The sequence below is a fragment of the Oncorhynchus nerka genome, linkage group LG25 (genome assembly GCF_034236695.1).
Source record: "Oncorhynchus nerka isolate Pitt River linkage group LG25, Oner_Uvic_2.0, whole genome shotgun sequence".
Classification (NCBI taxonomy): Eukaryota; Metazoa; Chordata; class Actinopteri; order Salmoniformes; family Salmonidae; genus Oncorhynchus; species Oncorhynchus nerka.
The window spans coordinates 46343566-46370169 of record NC_088420.1 but is presented as its reverse complement, the minus strand read 5'-3'; the positions used below and the strand labels follow the sequence as shown (position 1 = coordinate 46370169).

The 26604-nt window shown below is 43.3% G+C and overlaps 1 protein-coding gene across 1 annotated transcript in view; it reads right to left on the bottom strand.

Moving 5' to 3' along the window:
- LOC115109580 (protein-methionine sulfoxide oxidase mical3a-like) overlaps positions 1-26604 on the bottom strand; it is a 149229-nt gene that overhangs the window by 62893 nt on the left and 59732 nt on the right. Inside the window, 5 exon segments of the mRNA XM_029634623.2 lie at positions 585-740; positions 1923-2024; positions 2252-2368; positions 2651-2858; positions 3118-3521. Of these exon segments, the coding sequence (XP_029490483.2) occupies positions 585-740; positions 1923-2024; positions 2252-2368; positions 2651-2858; positions 3118-3405 (871 nt within the window). The 5' untranslated portion in view covers positions 3406-3521.

Here is a 26604-nt window from a genome sequence, read left to right as displayed (position 1 = left end):
TTGACAGTCTCTCTGGTTGTCTTTGTTAGAGGAATGGTGGACAATGAACCCGAATACCCAACCCGGGACCCGAGTGGTTCCGGCTCCAAAATTCTAACTTTTCCCTTGGGTCTGGGGTCGGGTCCTATCCTGATTGTTATCGGATCTCAGGTCCATGTAACTACAGCTGATAAACGAGAGGACCCGAATGGACTTGGCCACGGCTCTGCATAGTTTATAGCATATTTATTTTATTCTACTAAGGTGAATTTATTGACTTATAGAAGGCCTAGCCAACATATAAATATCTATTTGTTAAGCAGAAGAGCAACTTGGCTGATAATGTTTTTTTGTCACTCTGGTCCAATCGGGTCGAGGACCTCTCTAACCCATGGATAAACCATGCAGATAGGAACTGACAGGCTCTCAGAAAATACATGTGTATCACCTAAATCCACACACTCCTAATATATAACAATCTGTAAAATGTTACTTAGAGCCTACAGCTGTAATGCTTAATAACTTGTTATAAGCACCTATGAGCCTTTATAATATCTCATAACGACAGTTATTACATGTCGTCTCCCTATGGAGCAATAACTGACCCGTGGCTTCCCGGAGGTCCTGGAAAAACTTCTGATTGAAGATGAAGGCCACTCCGCTGATCTCCTCCACCTTGGCCTCGGCTGTGGTGTTCCTGTTGATGAAGTTGGCTGTAATGGCGATGGCCAGCTTGCCCCGGAACTCCTTCCTCCTGAACCCTGTAGGGGAGAGAGGCTGGGGTCAAGGGTTCATTATGTAGACAGTGAATGAGTCAGGGGTCAGGCGTCGAGAGAACAAATGAGCCACGTTAACAGTTGCCTTGTATTACAAACTCACGTTCGTAAAAGAGAAGAGAACAGGACAAAAAAAAGGTTGCACCTGTTAGGCTTTGATGCACACCATCAGTGTCTGTTCGATCAATATAACCAGCCATTCTTTTAACCATCTCATGTAAGACTGCAGGCTGAGAACCATCATTGCATGCAGTGGCTACTGGAAGCAGTTTCCCTCAGGGCTAGATGGGTCACAGCAGTCCACACACTACAGGGCACCCAGAGCGGTTGTGAGGGCTGTTAGCTCATACAGCTCATACAGGAAACAGACAGCCAATTCACCCGTTCATGCTCTGCTCCAGAGAGAGAGGCCATGGAGGAGTGCTCTCTAAAGATGGATGGAGTGAAGGAGGGCACAACATGTGCACAACAAAGCAGCAGGAAAAGTGGAGGGCGAGAGAGGGAGATAGGGAGAGAGAGGGGAGAGCAAGAGAGAGGGGGAGAGCAAGAGAGGGGAGAGAGAGGGGGAGAGAGAGATAGGGAGAGCGAGATAGGGAGAGAGAGGGGGAGAGATAGGGAGAGAGAGGGGGAGAGATAGGGAGAGAGAGGGGGAGATAGAGGGAGAGGGGGGGATAGAGGGAGATAGGGGAGAGATAGGGGGAGAGAGGGGGAGAGAGGGGGAGAGAGAGGGGGAGAGAGAGAGAGGGGGAGCGAGAGAGGGAGATAGGGAGAGAGAGGGAGATAGGGAGAGAGGGGGAGAGCAAGAGAGAGGGGGAGAGCAAGAGAGGGAGAGAAAGAGAGGGAGAGAGAGGGGGAGAGAGAGATAGGGAGAGAGAGATAGGGAGAGCAAGAGAGAGGGGGAGAGATAGGGAGAGAGAGGGGGAGAGAGAGAGGGGAGAGATAGGGGAGAGAAAGGGGGAGAGAGAGAGGGGGAGAGAGATAGGGAGAGAGAGGGGGAGAGAGAGGGGGAGATAGGGGGAGGGAGGTGAGGGAGAGAGAGAGGGGGAAGAAGGAGAGAAAGGGGGGGGACTCGTAAACGAACCACAGCTGTGTTTTTGAGGGCTTCAGCTCTCATAGTGTTTTACACAACTCATTTTAAAACACATCTGTTACTTTGTTACTTTCTACCTGCCAGCGTGTTTCTCCTCCCATCTGCCCCAATGATGACATCAAACTCCAACTCGTTGACTGGGTGTGTCCTGGGGAGGACCTCAGCCCTCCACCCTATCCCTGCAGGAACACAACAGGGGGAAATACATAAGATGTGTAACTGTGTCTTATTTAACATACGACTTGACTTCACTGACAGCAATGGGAATATTTTCCAATAGAGACCACTCAGTTAGCACTGTCACATACAGTAACATATGGCCCTTCCTTATCCCCTTAATGCCTGGCTATAGAGAAGTCGTGTCTTGTGACGGCTCTTAACGCAGTTCCATAAACACATCTCTTACTCTCGTTCTCCTGGTCCTCGGGGGGCTCGATGAGACCCTTGAACTCCGCGTTGACGTGGATCTCGATGCCCAGGAGCAGGGCCACCTTCAGCAGCATCAGCTGGAGCTGCCGGATACCTGCACAGAGAGTCAGACTAGATTGGAGGAGAACGTCAAACAATAACTGTTTATTAGCTTGGACGACCGAAAAGACTGCAACGTCACAGCTGATCCATGGTCCTGGCAAGCACCAGAACTATTCTCTTCATAGATCACAAATTAGATATTAGATATCACATTAGATATCACAAATTAGATATACAAATTAGATATATTAGATCACAAAGCAAAACGTGAAAGCAGTTCAACCGTTTGATAAAAGATGGAGCACAGGAAATGGGCGTAGTCTTATCCACTTACTGATATGGTCGATGGCTCCGGCGCAGAACTTTCCATAGAACTTTTTGGCCCCGAGGCCTCGGAGGTCCTGGATGGTGAAGGGCCACAGGTGCAGCACGTTGTTCCTGGAGAAGGCATCCCTCTTCTCCAGCAGCACCACCTTGGCGCCCAGGAAGCCCAGCTCGATGGCCGTCCGCAGGCCACATGGTCCTGCCCCGATGATCAAACACTGTGGAGGGGGGAGCATGCCGTATCTCATATACAAGAGTGGGCTGATATTACCATAAAGTTCAATTGCCGATATACTGTTAATCGCAAAATATCATTTAAATCGCAATATTTAACAAGGGAAAATAGACAACATGAAAATGTGGATATCGCACTACCCTATTATATAGAGAAATAACTCTCCAACTCTCTATATACAGAAATAATACTCTCCGAGGTACTTTGAACAAGGATATGAGACAAGTTACATCATCACATACCTTAGAGTTGGTACATGCACGTCCTTTCTTGTACTCCTTCTGGCCGGCCCGCTTGTCAAGCTTAGCCCAGAGTGCCTTGGCCTTCCAGTAGTTGAGACGGGACTTAAGCTTGTGGTAGAAGACCCGGTACTCACAGGGCTTGAGCTCCAGATGGTCACAGAGCTCCTGGAAGGCCTTGAGCGTGACCTTGCAAGTGGAGGCCTGGACGAAGCGGTCAAACAGGATGTGGGCCGGGTTCACCCTCTCCCCTGTGGTGGTGAAGCCTCCCAGGTCCCCCATGGTCCCCATGGACCTCCCCCCCAGTTGGGGGCCTCTGGGGGTCTCTGGTCAGGCCCCAGCCCCTGGCTCTAGCACACACTCTGCTCCAGTGAAGTCTTTATCTCCCCGTCTCAGGCATCCTCATTCTGTCAGGGAGAAAGAGGAGAAGCGTCGTGAGTTATGAGAATGTTTGCATATTTCACAAGTTTATCATGACACATTACCGAGTTTGATTTGGAACGTCCTTGAATGATCTTCCTTAAACAACTTGTAAGAAAGACCTCTGGCTACAGTGTAGACCAGTGACGTGTGGTCAGTGCTTACCCTGTAATAATCTCATTTTAAAAAGCTGCTGTGAAAAGCCAAATCTAAAAATGTTATTATAATGAAAGAAAATATATTGATATCTAATGTTCGTTTCTGAATGATTCTGGTGGCTGTTATGCTCAAAATCTCAACATTTTCTAAAACTGCAACAAAACCTCCCGAATAATAGGGTATTCATGAAAAGGTTAAATCTATGTTTAAAAATTCATGACTTTCTTTCCATCCATTTGAATCCATTAAAATCCTTAACGTGCGCGGCCTTCATTAGTCCAGTCACCGTAATGGACAGGGTCTGCATTTGGCATGTCTACATCATTTGGTGCTGAACAAAGATTGCTAGCATCCATGAACTGCTAGATTTCTAGCAAAAACAACTTGACATACGGACACTACCTCTATACTGCACCTCAAACAACTTTCCAGGTTGGAATAATCATGGAGGTTTCGAATAGTGGAACATCAACTATAATGAAAGTTAAGACCAGACAAGGGCAGCATACAGCACGTGACTATATTCATGACAGGCAAGGCAACCACCATCTCCCTCGCTGTCGGGCAGGCGAACAGCGAGTGCTGGACTGTCCACTTGTGGGAAACATTTCAACATGTACTTAGTCGACATATTGGGAACGGGGCTTCTCCGCCACTCAGTGCGGGCCAGAGCCTTGGCTTCTACAAGATGGATGCGACTAAATGTGTGTGTAATAATATCACACGTAATATTATTGTGTGTGTGCACGCCGCGCATTGGAAGAATTGTAAATCCATTGTGAAAGGCTATGCGATGCAAATTATTCCGAATAAATGTGTCCATATATTGGTCTTTTAGTACCACACCAATCAGTTGTTACTCTGCACGCTACAACGGGTCTATGGCTGAGCTGAGTCGAGCAGTGTGTTATTTGGTCGCTTGTGTATGTCGACTACATTGGTATTTACATTTGGTGAACATGTTTGTACAGTTAATGTTAATAGCCTATGTCACAATGGTTGTCGGTTTTATGGTAAACCTGGGCTTCATCAAGGTTTATTTGAGTAAATCTGGCTTTGATAATAGCCAGTGCCTCCCCAGCCACCGACCTCACCACACGTCACTGGTGCAGCCTATCCCCTATGTTGTTCTATTGACAGTCTTGAAGAAGTGATCCAACAGGATCTAATGGGATATCATATCCGCTGCATCAAAAACAGGAAATTCATAGATTAGCCGAATCAGCTATAGAACATCAAGCACAACAAAATATCCAAGCGCTGATTGTGTACCGCAATTCAATTCCATTGATGAATCCATAATCACACAGATATGCAAGGATGAAGAGAAAGCATGAGACAACGTAATCAGGTCAGCAGTGAATTACAGGCAACAGCCTCTGTACTGTACTGCGTGTGATCCAACCATTTTTGCCGAGCAATGGGTATATTGTGATGTGCCCGGTTCGCATAAAAATCCCCAGAGGCAGCAGGGAAGAGAGCTGACGTCCCTGGTTAGAAGTTGGAGCAGGGTTCACAACTATGTTCACAGATAGTGCTTCAGTAGGCAGTAGGATGGATCACATTTCAGACCAATCTGACCACTGGACAACTAATACATGTTTTAACCTCCTGAATGGCAAATTGCATTGTGAAGGGCACAGTAAGAGTTTTAATGTCTCAGTTCAAAATGATCGTTGACTATTTTACAATGTGGTGATAGTTGCGCATTAAGAGTGATACACACTTCACATAGGCCTATATCAATGTCGTGTTGAATGTGTCACGGCAAGGCTATTAGCTACTGATATAAAACAAGGAAGACACAGTTACTGAGATACCGTTAAAGCGCTTTGGACTATATCGGTTGTCTGAGAGGTCAGTGTGGCAGACTGCAGTGGGTATGATGTGTCTCAATCCTTTGATCCACACAGCAGGGATCTAAGTCGTCAGATCATATTCCAGGACAGAGCTTGCAGGCAGGAGTGGACAGAGACTGGACACTGACCTAGAGCCTGTAAGTGTGCAACTTTCCAGTGAGGGGACGGATGTGACAAATTCATCAGAATTAGGCTAGCCCATATAATTCCAGATTTCAAAACCGTTTCAACAATAATATGAACCACCATAGTTCATTCTTTAATAGATCTAGAGTAAAGTCCTGCATCTGGTCAGATATCCATGGTTCCCCGCAGTTGACCCGCAATAAAATTAAAACATTATTTTAACCTGTGGGTCAACTCCCGGTTTAGAACAATTATATTGAGTGTCGAAAACGTTTGAAATCAATCATATTCTTTTTTTTTTTTACAAATCCAGGAGCTTGTTGTGTTGGGAATTCCATTCTGTGAGCAGCGAGGCAGATATGTAGGCTACCAGCCACGAATGCAGTGGATCAGGGAACTGTCCGTTATTTGTGTGGTGCTGAAAGTTATGGTTTCTGCCCCCCCACGTGAAAATATGCTGCCAAGTGAGTTTCCCTGGCTAGCCTAGCTCATGTGAAAATGGCTAACGTAGGCCTAACCGGAGAAATAAAAAGAAAGGTTATGAACAACACCATCTAGGAAACAAGTGCTGTGTGAGTGAAAACCCCGATTTGTTTTGGAAGGTTTTTGGAGTCATTGTAGACAAAAACCTAGTAGATGGATACACAACCTGCAAATGGTGCAAGCAGGTATGTTTACAATAGGCTAATTCAGTTTATTATCAGTTAATTATTCAGGCTTTCGTTCACTTAAACCATATGCAGAGCAGGCCATATCAAGTTTAAATTGGTGCAGCTGGTAATAGTTTGAGTATAGCCTTCTAAATAAATGTATTTTTACAGCCTATATTCAATGCTGGAAATTGTTAATTTAACGTTGAACTAAAACTATACTGAACAAAATATAAACGCAACACGGAACAATTACAGAGTTACAGTTCAGGGCCCAGGCCCAGCCAATCAGAATGAGTTTTTCATCACAAAAGGGCTTTATTACAGACAGAAATACTACTTAGATTCATCAGCTGTCTGGGTGGCTGGTCTCAGACGATCCCACAGGTGAAGAAGCTGGATGTGGACGTCCTGGGCTGGCATGTTTACACGCTATTTGCGGTTGTGAGGACGGTTGGAAGTATTGCCAAGTTTTCTAAAACGACGTTGGAGGCAGCTTATAGTAGAGAAATTAACATTCAATTCTCTGGCAACAGCTCTGGTGGACATTCCTGCAGTCAGCATGTCAATTGCACACTCCCTCAAAACTTGAGATATCTGTGGCTGCTAGCGTTGTGAAGCATAAACAAAATTAACTTCTCTAGGGTAGGGGGCAGCATTTGGAATTTTGGATGAAAAGCGTGCCTAAATTAAACTGCCTTCTACTCAGGCCCAGAAGATAGGATATGCATATAATTGGTAGATTTGGATAGAAAACACTCTAAAGTTTCCAGAATTGTTAGAATAGTGTCTGTGAGTATAACAGAACTGATTTGGCAGGCGAAAACCTGAGAAAAATCCATTCAGGAAGAAGGATTTTTGTTGTTGTTGTAGTTTGATTCAATTCCATTGCAGTATCCATTGACTTAGGACTCAAATGGCAGTTCCTATGCCTTCCATTGGATGTCTTTAGAAATTGTTTCAGGCTTGTATTCCGAAAAATGAGGGAGTAAAAGCAGTCTGAATGAGTGGACCCTGCCGTGTCACAGAGCTTTTTCATGCGCGCGACCGAGAGAGTGCCTTTCTTGTTTACCTTTTATATTGACGACGTTATTGTCCGGTTGAAATATTATCGATTATTTAGGCTAAAAACAACCTGAGGATTGATTATGAACATCGTTTGAACATCGTTTGAAATGTTTTTTACGAACTTTACGGATACTATTCAGATTTTTTTGTCTGCCTGTTGTGACTGCGTTTGAGCCTGTGGATTACTGAAGAAAACATGCAAACAAAACGGAGATTTTTGGATATAAAGAGACTTTTATTGAATAAATGAATGTCTTATGAGTGCAACCATATGAAGATCATCAAAGGTACGTGATTAATTGTATCTCTATTTCTGACTTGTGTAACTCTTCTACTTGGCTGGTTACTGTTTGTAATGATTTGTCTGCTGGGCTTTGTTCTCAAATAATCGTACGGTATGCTTTCGCCGTAAAGCATTTTTGAAATCTGACACAGTGGTTGGATTCACAAGAAGTTAATCTTTAAACCTATGTAAAATAGTTGTCTCTTTTCTGAATTATTATAATGAGTATTTCTGTATTTGAATTTGGCGCTCTGCAATCTCACTGGATGCTAGCGTCCCACATACCCTAGAGAGGTTTTAACACGGAATCCCCGTTGATTACCCCCCCCCCCCCCCCCCCCGGGACTCCACAGATCATGAGGATATCATATTTGTCTGCCTGTGACCTACCATTATTGACCCTCCAGGCCCGAGAGTCAAAATGTTTATTTTACACGTTTTCACCAAGCAGCAAACCTCTTACAAGGTAAGCTTCGATTTGGCCTGTGTTTGAGCTATAGCTACATGGGGATATCAAATTAATCCTTAGGTTGGTAGAAACAAATCTAGCCTATTGCCAATGTTATCTGATAATGTATGACTTAATGGCAACATCGAATGTCCCCCGAGTGACTAAATCTTTGCGCATCAAAAATATGACGTCGCCTGCTTAATTTTTTTATAAGTGGTCTGCTTTTTGTGCTTTGGATTTAGTTGACATAGGCCTGTGTAACAAGCCATTTCAATGTTCTATCATTTCAAAGTAGTTATTTCCTTGTATCCTTGTAAGTTTCACCCTTGTATCTTTGTAGAGGCCACTACACTCTCATGGCCATTGTTTATTTGAGTTTCTCACCTCTGCCGGTGTCTCCAAATTGTTACTGTTTGCATTGTGTGTGTGTGTGTGTGTGTGTGTGTGTGTGTGTGTGTGTGTGTGTGTGTGTGTGTGTGTGTGTTGTGTGTGTGTGTGTGTGTGTGTGTGTGTGTGTTTGTGTGTGCTTCACACCTTCCATGTGAGTCACTGTACAGATAACGTTCAGGCTTGGTGTTTTTACTTCATAGTAATGTTGTTTTGTAAATTTAGTCAACTGTAATTTTGTGTCTTACAACAATATATCCCTTTATTTGAGCAACCTCACAACCATCACAAGACCCCCCGACTCAAGCTGAACGCCACTATCCAACACACATGACAAAAGGAAGAACTGCAGCATTGCTCAAAACACAGGGGGGGGAGGGGGAAATGCCAGACCTTTTGTCAGGTCGCTTTTTGTTTCCTGACAGAGAGGGACTGCTTCAAAGACTCATCACGACATGCACAAGCTATGGGGAAAGTGAAATCCAATCATCTACACCTGGGATGTAAAACCAACACCATTCAGAAATAGTTCAGCTTTAGTGAAGGACATGTGTGTATCCAAGTTTGTTTGATCAGACATGATTTTGTTTTTTAAATGTATGTGTATATACGTTGCTTTTATTTAGTTTTTGTACACAGTTCATTTCTATGTAGGCCCAAGACATTGGACATGCCTAGGCTAAACATTCAGGCACTTTGGAAAGTTTGAAAAAACACAGCACCACAATGTTTGAGAGGGGTTTCTGCCCATTTCTAGTTGTTAGGTCTATCAAAACCATGTTGTTTTCTGATATTAATCACGTGGAAGCCATCTGATGTGTTTTCAGCTCTGGGCATCAATAATTCACTTATATTGTCAATGAAAGACGGTTATTTTGTGTGTGCTTGATCTTGTGTGTTCTGAACTATGTAACTCCTATCTATCTTCTGATCATTTCCTCATATTCACCCAGATGTCTTCTTTCCAAATATACCACGTTTTTGCATGTCAGAATCAGTGAACACATGAATAGCAGTTACTTTTGGGTATGTCTTTTTAGGCGGAAATCTACAGTTTGCCATTACATTTAAGAGGTTTATCAGCTTCTTGATATGCCATGCTCATAACAGGGATGTAAACAAATTTGTGCACACCATTTGAGAGAAATAAGATTTTTGTGCTTTTCAGGTTTTATACATTTCAAATACCCTCACGGATGCATGGAAGCGGATATGAAGAGCACTGGATTTGACACAATAGCTTTTGTGAAGGGGCATTTTTCGAACATTTGCTAGAAATCTGTATGCTACCCAGCCAGCATAGATGTTATCTGCATATGAGAGTTTGTAACATTTCTGGGATCTTTTTATTTCAGTTAATAAAACACTGGACCAACACTTTACATGTTGCGTGTTAAATTTTTGTTAAATGTTTCACACCCTGCCAACTCCTCATCGCTGTCAAAACAACTCTCAGCTCTGGAAGTGCAGCGCCTGCAGAGGGGGCCTCTCCACAATGGCCCACATATCCCTTTCCCAGGACACCACCACCTACATGTTTCCACTCTCCCTAAATACCTCAAAGGGCTCCTTGAGAAGGCCGTCTGCAGCTGTGGTGTTCAGTCTGTGTGGGTTCCCCAGCTGGTGTACACTACCTACAGCCACCTGCAGGTGGTCTGGTTCAGCTCCTCCATGTACCTTGGATAACCTCTGAAATACACCGGCAGGCGGTCTGGTTCAGTTCCTCCCTGTACCTTGGATAACCTCTGAAATACACCAGCAGGTGGTCTGGTTCAGTTCCTCCCTGTACCTTGGATAACCTCTGAAATACACCAGCAGGTGGTCTGGTTCAGTTCCTCCCTGTACCTTGGATAACCTCTGAAATACACCAGCAGGTGGTCTGGTTCAGTTCCTCCCTGTACCTTGGATAACCTCAGAAATACACCGGCAGGTGGTCTGGTTCAGTTCATCCCTGTACCTTGGATAACCTCAGAAATACACCGGCAGGTGGTCTGGTTCAGTTCCTCCCTGTACCTTGGATAACCTCTGAAATACACCGGCAGGTGGTCTGGTTCAGTTCCTCCCTGTACCTTGGATAACCTCTGAAATACACCGGCAGCGGACAGGAACACACTACAGTAACTATGAACCAGGCTCCTCCTCTGGGATCCTCTGTTGTATGTTTCCTAACACTGAAAGTAGTGGAACACCTCAGGAGTTACAGTCCTCAACTTCCAAAATGACATTTCTGTGTGCCCCTTACTGCCCTATGTGGTCTCATCTAAGAACAGTGGGTCAGAATCAGACATTTAAAAAGGGACATTTCCAAAAATGTCAACTTCATATTCACCATCTCCAGCACCACCCCAACATGTGGAAATAGTTTCTAAGTTTTGTAGTAAAAAAATAAAGAGGAAGATAAGTGTTTCCAATGCCTAGTCATAATTGGTTAAAATAACATGATTCAGACCAATGATGTCACTGGAAACACTTATCTTCCTCTCTCTTTTTTTACTACAAAACAGAAACGCACTATTTCCACATATGTTGATGTTGGGGTGGTGCTGGAGATGGCGAATATGAAGTTGAATAATGGTGTTAAGCAGCACAGGACAGGGGAGGAGAGAACAGTCCCTCTAGCTACTGGAACACTTGAGGCCAAGGATAACCAGAAACACAGAGAAGATGTTTCCCAGACACCATGTGGACAGAGTATCCCAGTTTCCTTTTGTTTTGTCAGGTCAATAATCCCCCTTTTGAAACTGACTGGAATTGAGCAGATCCTGAAAGGTGTTCTCTCTGTGGTCATTTCCACACTGACTGTTCATAGGGACTGAAGGATTTACTCTCAAGGTCCTGAAAACCCAAACTGCTAGATCCTAGTGTGGAGGGAAGGACACGTCATAATGGGGGAGCATCAATGGAGCAAAGAGCATTTCACCAGAATCACAGCCCCATGGCACACTTCGCCTCACTTCTAATGAAGCTATACACATTTTTACAACCCAGAAACGACTCAAGGTCTGGAGGGGGATGGCGGTTGGCCGGGTGATTCAAGCCAGACAGTCAACACAGGATGTGCGATGTCACCGGTGCGCCATATGCTAGTGTTCCAGTTCCCATGTGCTACACTGCACTGCCATGCCTGGCCATTTCCAGACCAGATAAGACTATACAATTATAGGCTAGAGTAATGTGGATACTGTGCAATGTATTTCTGTTACATACAGTAGGTATAAATTAAACTCAGGACATTAAGAAAACACTATCAAGTCTCAGTGGCGGAAACTTAACTTCACGGCACTGTTTACTAAATGGGAGAAGGGCATTCACATTAAAGAAATCATGGGCATGATTAGAAATAGCTAAGTGACATCGAGAGAGAGAACGGGTGGGATGGGAGAGACAGGAATGGGCCACTCAATGCAAACAATTCAAGCTTTTCCAAAGCCGAAGCCCGTAAAACAAGATGTTTCCTGTGTAGTAGGCTTATTCAGAAGGTGTCCTTATTAAGACCCCCCCCACAGGGCTTTTATTGGGAAGAAACAAATGAAAGACCGAGAAGCAGCAAAACGTGCATCATTCTCTGCCACACAAAGCAAATATCTTGTGGCATCTAGATATATGACAGGCTTTCACACACACACACACACACACACACACACACACACGTTACAGGCTACCATGGCTATGCCCCCATATGAAAATGCTCCCAACCACAGGGCACGAGTGGTCACTGTATGGTTTGATGAGCTTGAAAATGATGTAAACCATATGCCATGGCGGTCTCAGTTACCAGATCTCAACCCAATTGAACAATTATGGGAGATTCTGGAGCGCTGGCTGAGACAGTGTTTTCCATCATCAACAAAAACACCAAATTATGGAATTTCCTGTGGAAGAACGGTGTCGCATCCCTCCAATAGAGATCCAGACACTTGTAGAACCTATGCCAAGGTGCATTGAAGCTGTTCTGGCTCGTGGTGCCCCAACACCCTATTAACACCCGGTTGGTGTTTCCTTTATTCTGGCAGTTACCTATAGCTCATACACACACACAAATGTAAGCGTTCTCTCTCTCTCTCACACACACACACACACAGCTTTGAGGTTGGATTATATCACTTTCTATTCTAAAACGTGTTTGAATGGAGAGGATCTTGAAGACTTAAACCCTTGTTCACACTGCAGGCCTTAATGCTCAAATTAGTATCATTTTTCAAATCTGTTTTGGAATATTGACTGTCCAAACAGCAAGTTGCAAGTGACCAAATCAGATTTGTGTGTTCAGACAGCAGTCATTTGCTGACATGGCTACTCTAGTTGGCATAGTAGGACGGGTGTGCGCATTGGTGTAGGCTGATTGGTGGTGCAGGTGTTTTCCATCACTCAGAAGTTATGTAGCAAGCGAAGGTGCCTGCCATGGACGTTTGAACGTTCAACATCAGTGGAAGAACGCTTTTTAATGCCTCAAAGGATAAGATGTCATTTTTGGCTAGCCACATCAGTCAACTAGCTAGCTGTTCAGCTTTCTAGCACATTCACTCATTTGTTTGTGAAAAACAAGCTATTTAGCTAGCACATGTTCTTGTCAAAGCTGTTAACAGAGAAGCTAGCAAGCAACAAGTTATGCCAAATAACAGTCTAAAAAGGGCAAATAAATCCAGATTTGACTGTTCGGACACAAGTCGCAGGGTAATCAGATTGGTGGTTTGAAATATCCGATTCCATCACTTACAAAAAAAACATTGCAGTTTTGAAACTGTAGTAAAAGTGCAGTAACTGCAGTCGACTGTGGTATTATGGACGCAGTAATTGTGCATATGGACCCATTACGGAGAATAACCAAACTCCGCATATGAAATTAAGGACATGCTCAACAGTTTTCTGTGTATCAAGAATGGTCCACCACCCAAAGGACATCCAGGCAACTTGACACAACTGTGGGAAGCATTGAAGTCAACATGGGACAGCATCCCTGTGGAACGCTTGACACCTCGTAGAGTCCATGCCCTGAAGAATTGAGGCTGTTCTGAACAGAGTGAGCCTGTTTGTCTGTTCACTGCGGGACACGCACATGAACTCACTCATGACTCCTTTCTATGCGCACCAAAACAACAATCTGTTTCTCTGAATTTCCTTATGAAAGACTAACACTGTAAGATGGTATTTTATATCTTAGCTAGTCACGTTGGCAATAGAATAAGCATTCAATTGATCCCCACCTGACCCATATTGCAATTTATAATGGGACTTTTTGGATTGAGTAAAGAGTAATAGTGTGACGTGAAGATCCCTTTAAAAAAGGTCACCAAAAGTGTAATTCTTACAGTAGTCCCCCTCCATGTGTTATCGCCTCTGTATCATATAGTCCACTGGTCTCTATGTACAGATCATTAAGGCTGGAGCCTACTTCAACCAGAGACTGAAGTCCACTGGTCTCTATGTACAGACCATTAAGGCTGGAGCCTACTTCAACCAGAGACTGAAGTCCACTGGTCTCTATGTACAGATCATTAAGGCTGGAGCCTACTTCAACCAGAGACTGAAGTCCACTGGTCTCTATGTACAGATCATTAAGGCTGGAGCCTACTTCAACCAGAGACTGAAGTCCACTGGTCTCTATGTACAGATCATTAAGGCTGGAGCCTACTTCAACCAGAGACTGAAGTCCACTGGTCTCTATGTACAGATCATTAAGGCTGGAGCCTACTTCAACCAGAGACTGAAGTCCACTGCCATGTAACAGGAAAATGTACTGTAAATAATGTTCATTTACAAATCAGTAGCCTACAATACAAGAGGACAGCGGCAGGTAGCCTAGCGGTTAAGAGCGTTGGGCCAGTAACTAAAGGTTTGCTGGTTTGAATCCCCGAGCTGACTAAGTGAAAAATCTGTTGATGTGCCCTTGAGCAAGGCACTTAACCCTTATGTCTCCTACAAGTCGCTCTGGATAAGAGCGTCTGCTAAATGACTAAGATGTAAACGTAAATGAACAAGAGTTATTTTCAGATAACCTAGTCAAACAATGGATTTCAGCTTTACAACGTTGAGTGAAAATGTGCAATAAATCACCTCAATCATCTAATTCCTTCCTCCCCCTCCTTTCTCTACTGTCCCTTTTCCAGACTATGCTTCCCTCTGTCCTTCCTCACTCTCCTCTCTTTTCCTTTGTTACAGAGAGAAGCACTCTCCCAGTGAACTCTGCGATGGAAGCCTCCAGAGACAGTTCCCAGAAAGGGCTCTCGATGCTCCAGGAATCACTAGCCCCGACACTGCTGTCTGAACTACAACACAGTAAGGTGACAGCATGATGTCATATCCCCTCTAATGAGCAGTCAGGTGGTGTGGATGAAGTGAACCACACCTGGGGGACCAGGGGAATCCCAGTGGCGCAGCTAGTGTGTCGTCACACAATCATCTCTGCTGCCCTTCTCTTGTTGCTCCTGGGATGAGGCTGTGTGTAAGGTATGGTAGTATCAGTGACAGACGAATAGCTGGCAAGCGCACGCAAAATGTGGTTCTGTGTTCAGAGTATGTGAGCAGAGTGGAGCTGGAGTGAGGAATGTGCCTAATTGACTGGAGGCTGAGCGAGATTCCAAAAGGCTGGAGCGTCGGCCTTCTCGCCCGCTCTAATAGCGCTCCCTTCACGAGATCAGGGCATGCCCGTCCCAGCATGCATTTGTAGTCTACTTGTGTTCTGCTATCTATAGCCCCTTGCTTTAGCTAAATCTTTTCATAAAGAAACCGATCAAACACACAGGTGCTAAATCAAGGTGACTTACAAAGATGAGGACCAATAGCAAGAGAGGGAGTGCAGTGATGTGATATCCACAACTAAATAATCATTGTGGAACCTGAAAAGACACATATCCCGAAAGCATGATGGCGTACTTACTATGTGCACATGCTAAAAGAAAGAAACGAGGTGGGTAGCTAATTGTGTCATTATAGCAACGTGGTGGGTAGCTATGTGTCATTATAGCAACGTAATTATAAACAAAAAAATCTGTTCTATTATCTATACAATAGGCCATAGTTGATTTTGGTCCAATAGGTCTGGCATATTCTTTCAAGGAGCTTTCCATTTTGATTGGGTTATTTTGCCTAAAAACCTTCAGGCCTACCTATAGAGAACAAAATGCATCCCTGCCCAGCCAGCAAGAGTGGCATAAAGAGTGTTTATCATCCCCAGTGGCTCTGCAGGTGTGGAGAGGATATTCTCCACTGCTGACCTGCTCTCCAGGAACCATCGCATGGACTCATTTTCCTTCTCCCCGTCTGGCTCCTGACCTATTTAGAGTTTTTATATGCTGTTTAATATGACATGTAACCTATTTGAAATTATGAGTGCTTATTACATTCACCTTTCATGTTTATTATAATACTTTCCATTCAAATCATATGGTTTGGTTTCAATACTTCCAAACCAAATGTCCAGGTAGTGTCAAAAAATGGATGGGTGTTGGTTAAATTGTGATTTTGATGAATGGAGCGGTAGTTTTTTGTCCTGTGATTAGCGGTGAGCAGGATTTCTGACAGCTCAACTCCTCTCACATGCTCTGTCTGGGATTAAAGGCAGAGGAGGGACTGGGTGGTGGAGCAAAACGTACCAAGGCTGGCTGGATTAGTACGGTCCGGAGTGGACACAAAACACGTTCAATTCTTGCTCACGTTAAGTGAATTACTTTTCGCCAGGCAGGTGGTTATGGATATCAGAAATGTCATGGAGTTACAGTACGGGTTGATTTAACCTCTTGAGACTCTAGGGGCAGTATTTCGCAATATTTTGTCACGAAAAGATGCTCGACTATGCATATAATTGGCAGCTTTGGAAAGAAAACACTCTGACGTTTCCAAAACTGCAAAGATATTATCTGTGAGTGCCACAGAACTCATGCTACAGGCGAAACCAAGATGAAACCTCAAACAGGAAATGAGCAGAATTTTTGAGGCTCTGTTTTCCATTGTCTCCTTATATGGCTGTGAATGTGCCATGAACGAGCCTAAGCTTTCTGCCGTTTGCCCAAGGTGTCTGCAGCATTGTGACGTATTTGTAGGCATATCATTGGAAGATTGGCCATAAGAGACTACATTTGCCAGGGGTCCGCCCGGTGTCCTTTGTCTAAATTGGTGCGTAATCTTCAACTGGAGGCATTTTCCATTGAGATTCAGAGGAGAACGCACACTTCCACGAACGATATATCATCGAAGAGATATGTGAAAAACACGTTGAGGATTGATTCTAAACAACGTTTACCATGTTTTAGTCGATATTATGTTTTTTTTGGTAGCCAAACGTGACGCACCAAACGGAGCGATTTCTCCTAAACAAATCATCTTTCAGGAAAAACTGAACATTTGCTATCTAACTGAGAGTCTCCTCATTGAAAACATCCGAAGTTCTTCAAAGGTAAATGATTTATTTGAATGTTTTTCTGGTTTTTGTGAAAATGTTGCCTGCTGATGCTAACGCTAAATGCTACGCTAGCTACGCTAGCTATCAATACTGTTACACAAATGCTTGTTTTGCTATGGTTGAGAAGCATATTTTGAAAATCTGAGATGACAGTGTTGTTAACAAAAGGCTAAGCTTGAGAGCTAGCATATTCATTTCATTTGCGATTTTCATGAATAGTTAACGTTGCGTTATGGTAATGAGCTTGAGGCTGTATTCCCGGATCCGGGATGGCTAGCATCAAGAGGTTTTAAGGCCCTTTCTGAGAAAAGTTGTACGCATTCAAGTGGCAAACTCAGGATCACCAGTCAGTCCTCATCTGCACAGACCGCCACCCTGCACAGACCGCCACCCTGCACAGACCGCCACCCTCCAGCCAGACAGACGACAAGGACAAGATAAAAGGTGTGATTATGAACAGGCTGCGGAGATTTGGCGAAGGGAATGCGTGACCGCAGCAGCTGTAGGGCTCCACACTAGTTAAGATAAAATTACACACAGATGGTTATGTGGAAGCCAGATGAAACTCTGGTTCCACAACAAATGCTTTATGAAAGCATTATCATGTCCTTATCCAACATCATAAACATTATCTGTGGAAATATGGAGCTATATTAGACCTTAAAGGAGCACATAATGACCTGGGCAGACTATACTACGGATGTTCTATATCATTTTTTGCTCTAACATTATTAGAGCCCTGAAGTCAATAGGTGAATATATGGGGGTTGGCCTAAGCCCTGGTCACTAACCATTCTGTTCTAAATCAAATATACCTTTTGTAAGCCTGTCATCCCTAAGATCTTACATCTCCACACACAATCACATCACAACTGCTGCCACCAGACTCTGATTTGCTATTGCTAATACTGCACAATAAAACACTTGCCCCATAATCCCCCCCTTCCCTGATACACGTGTAAATATTGGACAATAAATTGTGCCTTCCGTGTATTATACTTCGGCTAAAAATGTATTCTATTCTAGTGAGCCATGTACTACATGTTCATTTTACTACATGTTCATTTTACTACATCTTCATTTTACTACATGTTCATTGTGTTCATTGTACTACATGTTCATTTTACTACATGTTCATTTTACTACATGTTCATTTTACTACATGTTCATGTTACTACATGTTCATTTTACTACATGTTCATTGTACTACATGTTCATTGTACTACATGTTCATTGTACTACATGTTCATTGTACTACATGTTCATGTACTACATGTTCATGTACTACATGTTCATGTACTACATGTTCATTTTATTTTACTACATGTTCATGTACTACATGTTCATTTTACTACATGTTCATTTACTACATGTTCTTTTCTTATTGGTGTTGCATTGTCGAGGAACCTGCAAGTAAGCATTTGGTTGGACAGTGTATACCATGTGTATCCTGTACATACCACTAATAAAAGTTAAAACATACAAGGGCAGGCTCAACCCTTTCCCTTTTTCAGTTTCCACTCTGTAATCTATACACAACCGGAGGGTCCCGTCCTTCTTACGAACGCACACGACAGGTGAGGAATATGAAGAGTTTGACTTCCTAACCCAGCCCTGGACTATGAGGTCATAAATGTAACCCTTCATCTCCTGATACAGTGGCCTGGGCACTGACATGTATGTGCGCTTTACTGGTTCAGAGTCCTTTAGAGAAATAGTCATTTTCAATCGTTCAATGCAGCCAATGTCATTGTCTGATCTGGAGAAGGAGTGACACTCTTCTCTAAGCATTTGCCTAACAACCTCTCTCTGTTCTTCCGTTAGGTGAGTTAAATCTACTGGTGGATCCCACTGTTCAGTAGCAGTACATGGGGTTCGAACGCTGGTGTGATTCACTGTGGCTGAGGTGACAGTTTTTTCAAAGACTTGGGCAGGTAACACAGTCATAATGGTTTGTACTGTACCGATGATTGTGCGTCCTAGCAGGGCAATGTCGTGGTCAGTGGGGTTAGAGACATCAAGCAGGATAACTGGAAAAACACCTTTACTGACTCTGACTAGTGTGTCAAAGAACTCAAGGTCATCTGGCCACTGCGGGTTCAGGTCTGGCTGGAAAAGCATTGTCATGTCATCTTTGAAAGGCTGGGAAGCTACACGGCACTCAATCTGAATGCTACTGTGTTTTGGTACAGCAACCTTCTCTTTCTTGGTTTTCACTGCGTATTCATCTGTCTGTCCTGCGCTAACAGCCTGTATAAAAGCTCTCACCTTGTTTCTTTTGAGGCTTGGGAAAGCTGTTTTTACTGTACTGTATCGTTTAGTCTTTTCGGTCATTGTCAAGATGTGCTCGATAACATTGAAACCTATGATGGGATGAGATAGGTGACAGCCTTTCATTACCAGCACTGGGATGATCAGTTCCTTTGTTTGGTCAGTTTCAGAGGCTAGACGAAAAGTTGTTTCAATCCATCCCAGGTACGGCATTTCAGTCCCATTTGCTGCAGTCAACCTTAGATCATCAGGTGAGTCCAAGATTTCTGAAACATCTCTCAGCCTTGCGTTTGGGAGAGATTCCTCTTTCCATCGTTCATCAATGACCGATACCTGAGAGCCTGTGTCCCATAAAGCTTGGAGGTGGTGGCGATTCAGGTGACACTCAATAAGGCACTGTCTGCCGACTAGCGAGGTGACCTTACGGGGGTGGCAACCTTGAGCTAGGGATGGTAAGGAGTGGGCATTTTTCTCTGTGCAGGAAAACCTTTCACTGGTAGAGTCAATTTTCAGGTGAGTGCATTTTTTCTTATGTTTAGTCCAATGTTGGTTTTGACATACTTTGGAACAGTACAGTGTCTCTTTACATGATGAACATTGTTTCAGGTTCTCAAATGACTCTTCTCTGGCACAATTTGCACATTTCTGGGACTTTTTGGTAGCTACGGTTAACACTCGTCCCTCAGCGGTAACCCGTTTCCGTTTAAAGGGGCCTCCCTTGATGGCCTGGCTCCCGGATTTTACATCCAGCTTGAAAATGTCCTCCACTTCCACATCGGAAGCAGTGTGTGCAGCGTGCATCTGTTCTGGCCTGCTGGCAGACAAAACACCTCCTTGGAGCTTGAGCAGAGTGGTTGGTATACCGGTTAGGTGCATATTGATGCTGTGCAGGGTCAAGTGCTTGGGACCGACTGTAGTTGCTGTAATACTGCTGCTGGGAAACCGGTGGCTGGGGGTCCCTATCTGGCCTCCTAACTGGGGGTGGGGCATAGGCACCAGGCTGTGACTGAAACATAGGCTGCTGTAATGTCTCCTTAATCTGAGCAATCTCTGCACTGAGACCTTTTAGAGAAGCTACACCTGTCTTAAGTTCAGCTAACTCTGTTAACAGTTCTGCGGGTATCGTAGCTTTGGCTTCCTTCACAGGACACTTTGCAGATGGCATATCCTCTAACTGGACTACACTTACAGTTGTAGCAGGCTGTGGGGCATTAAACCGCTTTTTGTTTCGTCTTTCTCTCTCATTAGCACAAGCAATGTTAAGCTTCTCTAGCAAAACCTCATCTGATGTTTCGCTCTCTAGCAGGAGAGGCTGCATGTCTATCCTGATACTGTCACTCTGGAGACCCGTAAGGACTGTGTGTAAACACATGCTCTGGACTAGAGCAGGGTCATACTTAAGCCCTGATTCTGACTCCTGGGATGCAAACAGTACTTTTTGCCTCAAATCTAAAACGCGCATCAGGAAGCTTTGAGGGGTCTCCTTGCTATGCTGTGCTTCTGAAGCTAGCTGTTTGTAAAGCTCTGTTGCACTCTTCTCTTGGAAGTGGAAACGCAGGATACATCTAAGTGTGGGAAGAGTAAGCTGGGGTTTACCTTCCAAGTAGCTGCGTAGCTGTGAGCCTGGAGAAATAGCCCTGACTACTGTGTCTACTATTTCTACCTCAGGATATCCTCTGTTAAGTCCATTTTCAATCTGATGGGCAAGGCTGGAAAAATCAGTTTTTCTTTTGGCCCGGTTCACCTATCTGACCAGAAATTTTAAACTCTTTGCGCCAGTATGAGCTGGGCTGTGCATTGGGTGAGAGCGGCACGCTCCCCTGAAGATTGGCATGGTGTTGGGGCTGACGCAGAGAATCACTGGCTTTGGCTGCAGTAATCTGCTCAGTTCCCACCCCTTGTTGTGGGGTTACAGTTCTCAGTTCCTCTATTCTGTGATGTGTTCCAGCTGGTTCAATATCATGGTCAATTTGCCCTGTTTTGTTATCTCTGCCACTGATCATCTCTGTCATTTCGTCTTTAAGTAGCAACAATTCCGACATGCCGCCATCTTCTAACTCTGTGACTTCCTCTCTTCCAAGGAACATCATAATGCGAGTCATTAATGATATGCGGGATTTGTCTTTAACATCTCTTCTCTGTTCGCCTGATATTTCAAGGAAATCACATATCTCTAGTAATTTGTCTTTAGTCAGGGTGTGTAATTCTCCTACTACCTCTTCCTGTAGTTCTTCCAAGGCGCTTGTCATGTTGACAGAACAGGAGGAACTTTTACTGTGCAGGAGTTGACTCTGAATTAGATGGTCCTTACTGTCTCTGATGGTCGATCAATGGCCTCAGTTGACACGTACTTAACCACTAACTTCCAACTTCCTCGAACAGCAACACTTTCCTCACTGCAGCCTGCCTGAGTTGTTATGTGGAGATTTAGCTGGCTCGGAATTCAGCGACCAGGGTGTGGAAACTGGACATCTGAGCAGCAATCTCAGCGGAGCCTCCAAAATGTTACGCCCCTGAAAACAGGGGAGAAATAATCACGAGAGTGATACGGTGTTGTATTCTCAAGTCAACATTTAGTTCAATGAGAAAAAGACCGCGAATTTCCCCAGGAATATGGGTGGAGACCAGAGCAATCGATCTCCGGCTCATAGATTAAAAGCATTTCGTAGATCACAGATTAACACTTTTAGGCACCACAAAATAAAGTAATCAATATAACGTTTACACATTACTCTCACAATTCGTACCCTTTGACAGATTTGAACTTTAACCCAATTATATGAATGTTATCAATCTCTATCAACTAATACTGAATGCATATTTTAACCTTAGATGTTTTAAGATCCTCACATACTATGAACTTACTAATACTTTTCAATGTATAACAGGCTATGAATATGTCCTTTAACCTGTCACAAGGGCAGGCTCAACCCTTTCCCTTTTTCAGTTTCCACTGCAGGAACAGATGGTTGTCTAGTCAAAAAGCTACGAAAAGGTAAAGATTCAGAGCACATTGAGTACACAATTGTTGTTGACTGTAACCAAAAACCACATCTGGCAAAGACCAACTTCGAACCATCTGTCTTTCACATCTTATATGAAGCAAAAACATATATTTCAGGCTGTAATAGTCATACTTCACAAACCCCTGCTCTGATTTTGATACAAAACCACTTGCGATAATGTGTGGGGAATTTCACCTCCGCACCAGACTGGAAAACCATTTCCATCCAGACAAACTAATGCTCAGCAGAATAACAGACACCTCTTGGGCATCTAGTCCGATCTATCATAATTTTCTCTAACTAGGCTGTCTGGTTATGTTCACATGTTCAGGCAGTCAGATTTCAGCCAGCCTGTGTTGCGAGCCTGTCCATCACCCAAAAACCTCTCGACCCATCTCTTCCACACCATCAATTGTCCTACAGCTCACGCGAACAATATTCCATATGGCACCACTGGGTCAGACACTGGACTGACCCTTCACGGGGGGAACTAAGGACAGAGTTGAATTCCATTTCAGTTCCTGCCAATTTAACTGGACATGGGATTTCTTCTGAATTAGAAAGTGATTGAATTCCAGATTTTTCTTTTAAAAAATCATCCCATCCCAGACTATGGGTCATCGGATTTGTTAGGGAACTCAGTCAAAGCCATGGAAAGAAATGAATTACTCTACAGTATTACTCTACAGTAGTAACTCAAAATCTCTTAACTACTCAAGCGGAGTATTTAGCGCCAACAAAGGATTGCTCCTTTTAAATTCTATTAGTACCAGTAGCTGTATAATCGGATTGAATGGCCAGTGTGTTTTCATCTACATGCTCAATTACAGGAGCCTGCCAGGCTAGTCACTCACCTGGTGTAGGCTACCTCTCAAATCACTCAGACACTACCTCCTTTCCAGCCCTGGGTTGCCCCAGCCATTACAGCTGCCAATGCCATCAACACACACGAAGGAACACAGAGGAAGATAGGAGCAAATACAGGGCACTAATAAATAGAGCCACAAAATCAGCATCTGTTGCTACTGCATGTCATAAATCCATTTGGTTACACAGTTCCAGGGATTTCAATATCTGACTATCTTTCCAAGCATTTGCATACTTTAGGGAAATAGCAGGGTGTGTGGTGGCGTATCTCCAGTTACTCATTAGATTGGGTTTCCTAGGGATCTAACCTGAAACCTGTAAGCAAACAGAGCCGTATAGCGAGTAGTTTCCTAGTTTCCAAGGCTTAGTCACATCAACTGTGAAATGGTGGAGCCGGAGAGGAGGAAGAGGCCTCAGACTAGGAACATGTTTGCTTTTCATCTATAAGCCTTCTGCTTGTGAAAGAGTTGTTTATTGTGTGGCCTCGAGCCATAATACTCCTCCTAACCAGTAGCAATAATTTTACAACAGACTCTCGCTTTCTCTCGGGTTTTACATTATGAAATGTCACTTGCCATTCAGAGAGTTCAAGTTTTTCGTGACCATGTTCATGATTCAAAACACAACAGCAGCTGTTGATGAAATACATTCTTGGTTGCAGAATTCCTGTAGAATAAGTCAACTAACAGCAATGTTCTACTGAGCCACGCAAAGTTCAATGACACGCTGCATTTCAGTATGGCTCGAGGATGGGGTAAACCCACTTGAATTCAATCACTTTTTGACATCACCCCTTTTGATTTGAAAGAAACATTCCATACATATTTGCCCATTGTAGACCTGAATGCCCAAGCATTCAAAGAGATAAAGCTGCTCAAAGTTGACCCATTTTGCATAACCCACCATGCCATGAGACATCCATGTCTTCATCACTGGAAAAGATAAACGGTTGAGATCGATATCATTTATAAGCTTACAAACACAGGGTTGTCAAACAATTTGATATTAATGTTTATCAAAATGTCATTTTTTCCCCCTTTGACATCAATTATCTTAAAAATGTGTAAACTCCAATTTGTTTCATATTTCACATTATGTTGTAGCTTAGACCCCATTTCACATCATCTAAGGATTTTGTGTTGTGCCTGTCATCAGTTGAGACAACATGACCTTGGATACAAGGTGGATGTCATGTTTTGGCTGATTAAATGTACTATCATGGGAATACAATTGAAATGTCAACTTACAAATCGTACCACAAAGACAGTTGGAGGTCCAATTGAATGTTGACTTGAATGGGAATATCCGTTTTAAAAAAGGAGTGGTGATTGAATTCGTTGCTAAAAATGCGGGACATTATTGTTTGGTTGCGGGATCTAGGACAAAGGGACAAAATTCATGACTGTCCTGCACATTTGGAACATGTGGTCAATCTTGACCATGACCCTGTTGTCATGGAATTACCATCATTGGAATGAATCATTTCTTATAGGCTAAGCAGATGCAATATATCACTTTCGAATGAGAATAACATTGTCAGTTTGATAGCCCCCATTGACTGACATTGTCCTTTTGCCAATGTTTGTAATGTGGGACCTTGTTCATAGGGTAAATCCATTTGAATTAAATCACTTTTTGACAGCATCCCATTTGATTGAAACTTTTAGCTACATTTTTGCCCATGGAAGAAGTGGTCAGAAAGTGCATTTTTGGACCCGAATGCCAAAACATTCCGTAGATAAAGGTTCCTCATCACTGGAAAATATAAACGGTTGAGTTTGACAACACTGTTTGTAAGCGTTTAAATTATATCAAACAATTGTATTATTTCTTGACAAAAATGTGCTTTTATACAAAAATACGTTATTAAACTTTTAACGTCAATTGTCAAAAAGCACATTTTTTTTCTATATTCGCATAGCTTAGACCCCATTTCCCATCATCTGATGTTTTTGTGTTGTGCTTGCCTTCGGTTAAGACACAACATGCCCTTGAATGCAGGGTGGGTGTCATTTCAATCCTAGAAATATAATTCATAGAAAGGACCTACAGTATCCCTTCAGACCACTGAAATGTAGCTGCCACAGCACTGACATTTTACATTTAATTGAAATTGTAACTTCTAATTACTACCACAAAGAAGACTGCCAGTCCACCCACCGCTGAATGTAATCTTAAATGGTCATGTCAATTCTAGTATCCACATTTCTATGATCTCAATAGGTTTCCTGTGGACGGTCGACATTATTACTTAAAAAAAGGTTGATTTGTCCCCGTATTTCTGTCAGACATTCTAACCAGTCTCTTGCGGTCACTTTGTACTTATGGAAAGATATATAAATCATAAGGATGTGGTACTGGTGATGTTAAAACACTTCTCCAACCGTTGTTGAGAGCTGATATTCTGCACAGCGCAGGACGAGACGTATGTAATAGGCCTATTGTCAACCATCACATTACCTCAAATCCTTTTGGACTATATTCAAGCTAGACTTGGAGGACAGTTAGGCCTAACTACTTACAAAAGGTGCACTTCTGACAAAGAGCTACAAAAGTCATACATGGCCGTATTAGACTAAAAAGTAATTTTGTCAAACTTGTGAGGCTCTCCATGCTTATTAGTTGCTAATTCAAAGCACAGTATTTGTTGCTACTTCACTCAATCCCTTTTAAAAGTCTCCCTTCCTAACTGTTTTACAGTCCCTGAGACTAACTATGTTTCCTTGGCCAAATATTTCCAGATTTTCATAAAAACAGCATGTGGTCTCATTTCTGCATCACCAAATTTTGCACGATGCAAAAGAGTAAGCTAGGGGCAGCAGGTACCTACCCTAGAGGGTAGGAGCGTTGCACCAGTAACCGAAAGGTTGCTGGGTTGAATCCCCAAGCTGACAAGGTTAAAAAAAATAAAAAAAAATCGGTCCTTCTGCTCCTGAGCAAGGCAGTTAACCCACTGTTCCCCGGGCCCCCGATGACGTGGATGTTGATTAAGGTAGCCCTCCGCACCTCTCTGAATCAGAGGGGTCGGGTAAAATGCGGAAGACACATTTCAGTTGAATGCATTCAGTAGTAAAACTAACTAGGTATCTCCCTCTTGAGATTTTAGTATGATTAGCTGACTAGTCTCTTTTTATTTTTTATTACCAGGCAGACAAAAATAATCCGGGCACACCAATAGGCAGCATGCTCTTGGATTGAAACAAAATACAGGAAGTCTAATAGTTTGTTAACACCATCTGCTCTAATTGGCTCAGGAAACAGTCATTCAAGAAGATCTTAATGCATCTTCCCATGAAACTGATTGAGATCAAATGATTGGCATATCATTCACGTTTGACAGTGATGGTGGCTCCCTCAAAAAAAGTAGGCTACACTGACCCGCAAACTCATCCGGTTGTCCCAAATTTGGGTGTTTTAAATGTGGTTACCTTATCATGGCCAGTAGTGTAGTGACTAGCATTTACTGCTCAGGCTTTCAACATGTCTGTCCCGTGCCACACACACATTCCCAGAGCACAAGCCATAATCCTGCAGCCTACAGTACAG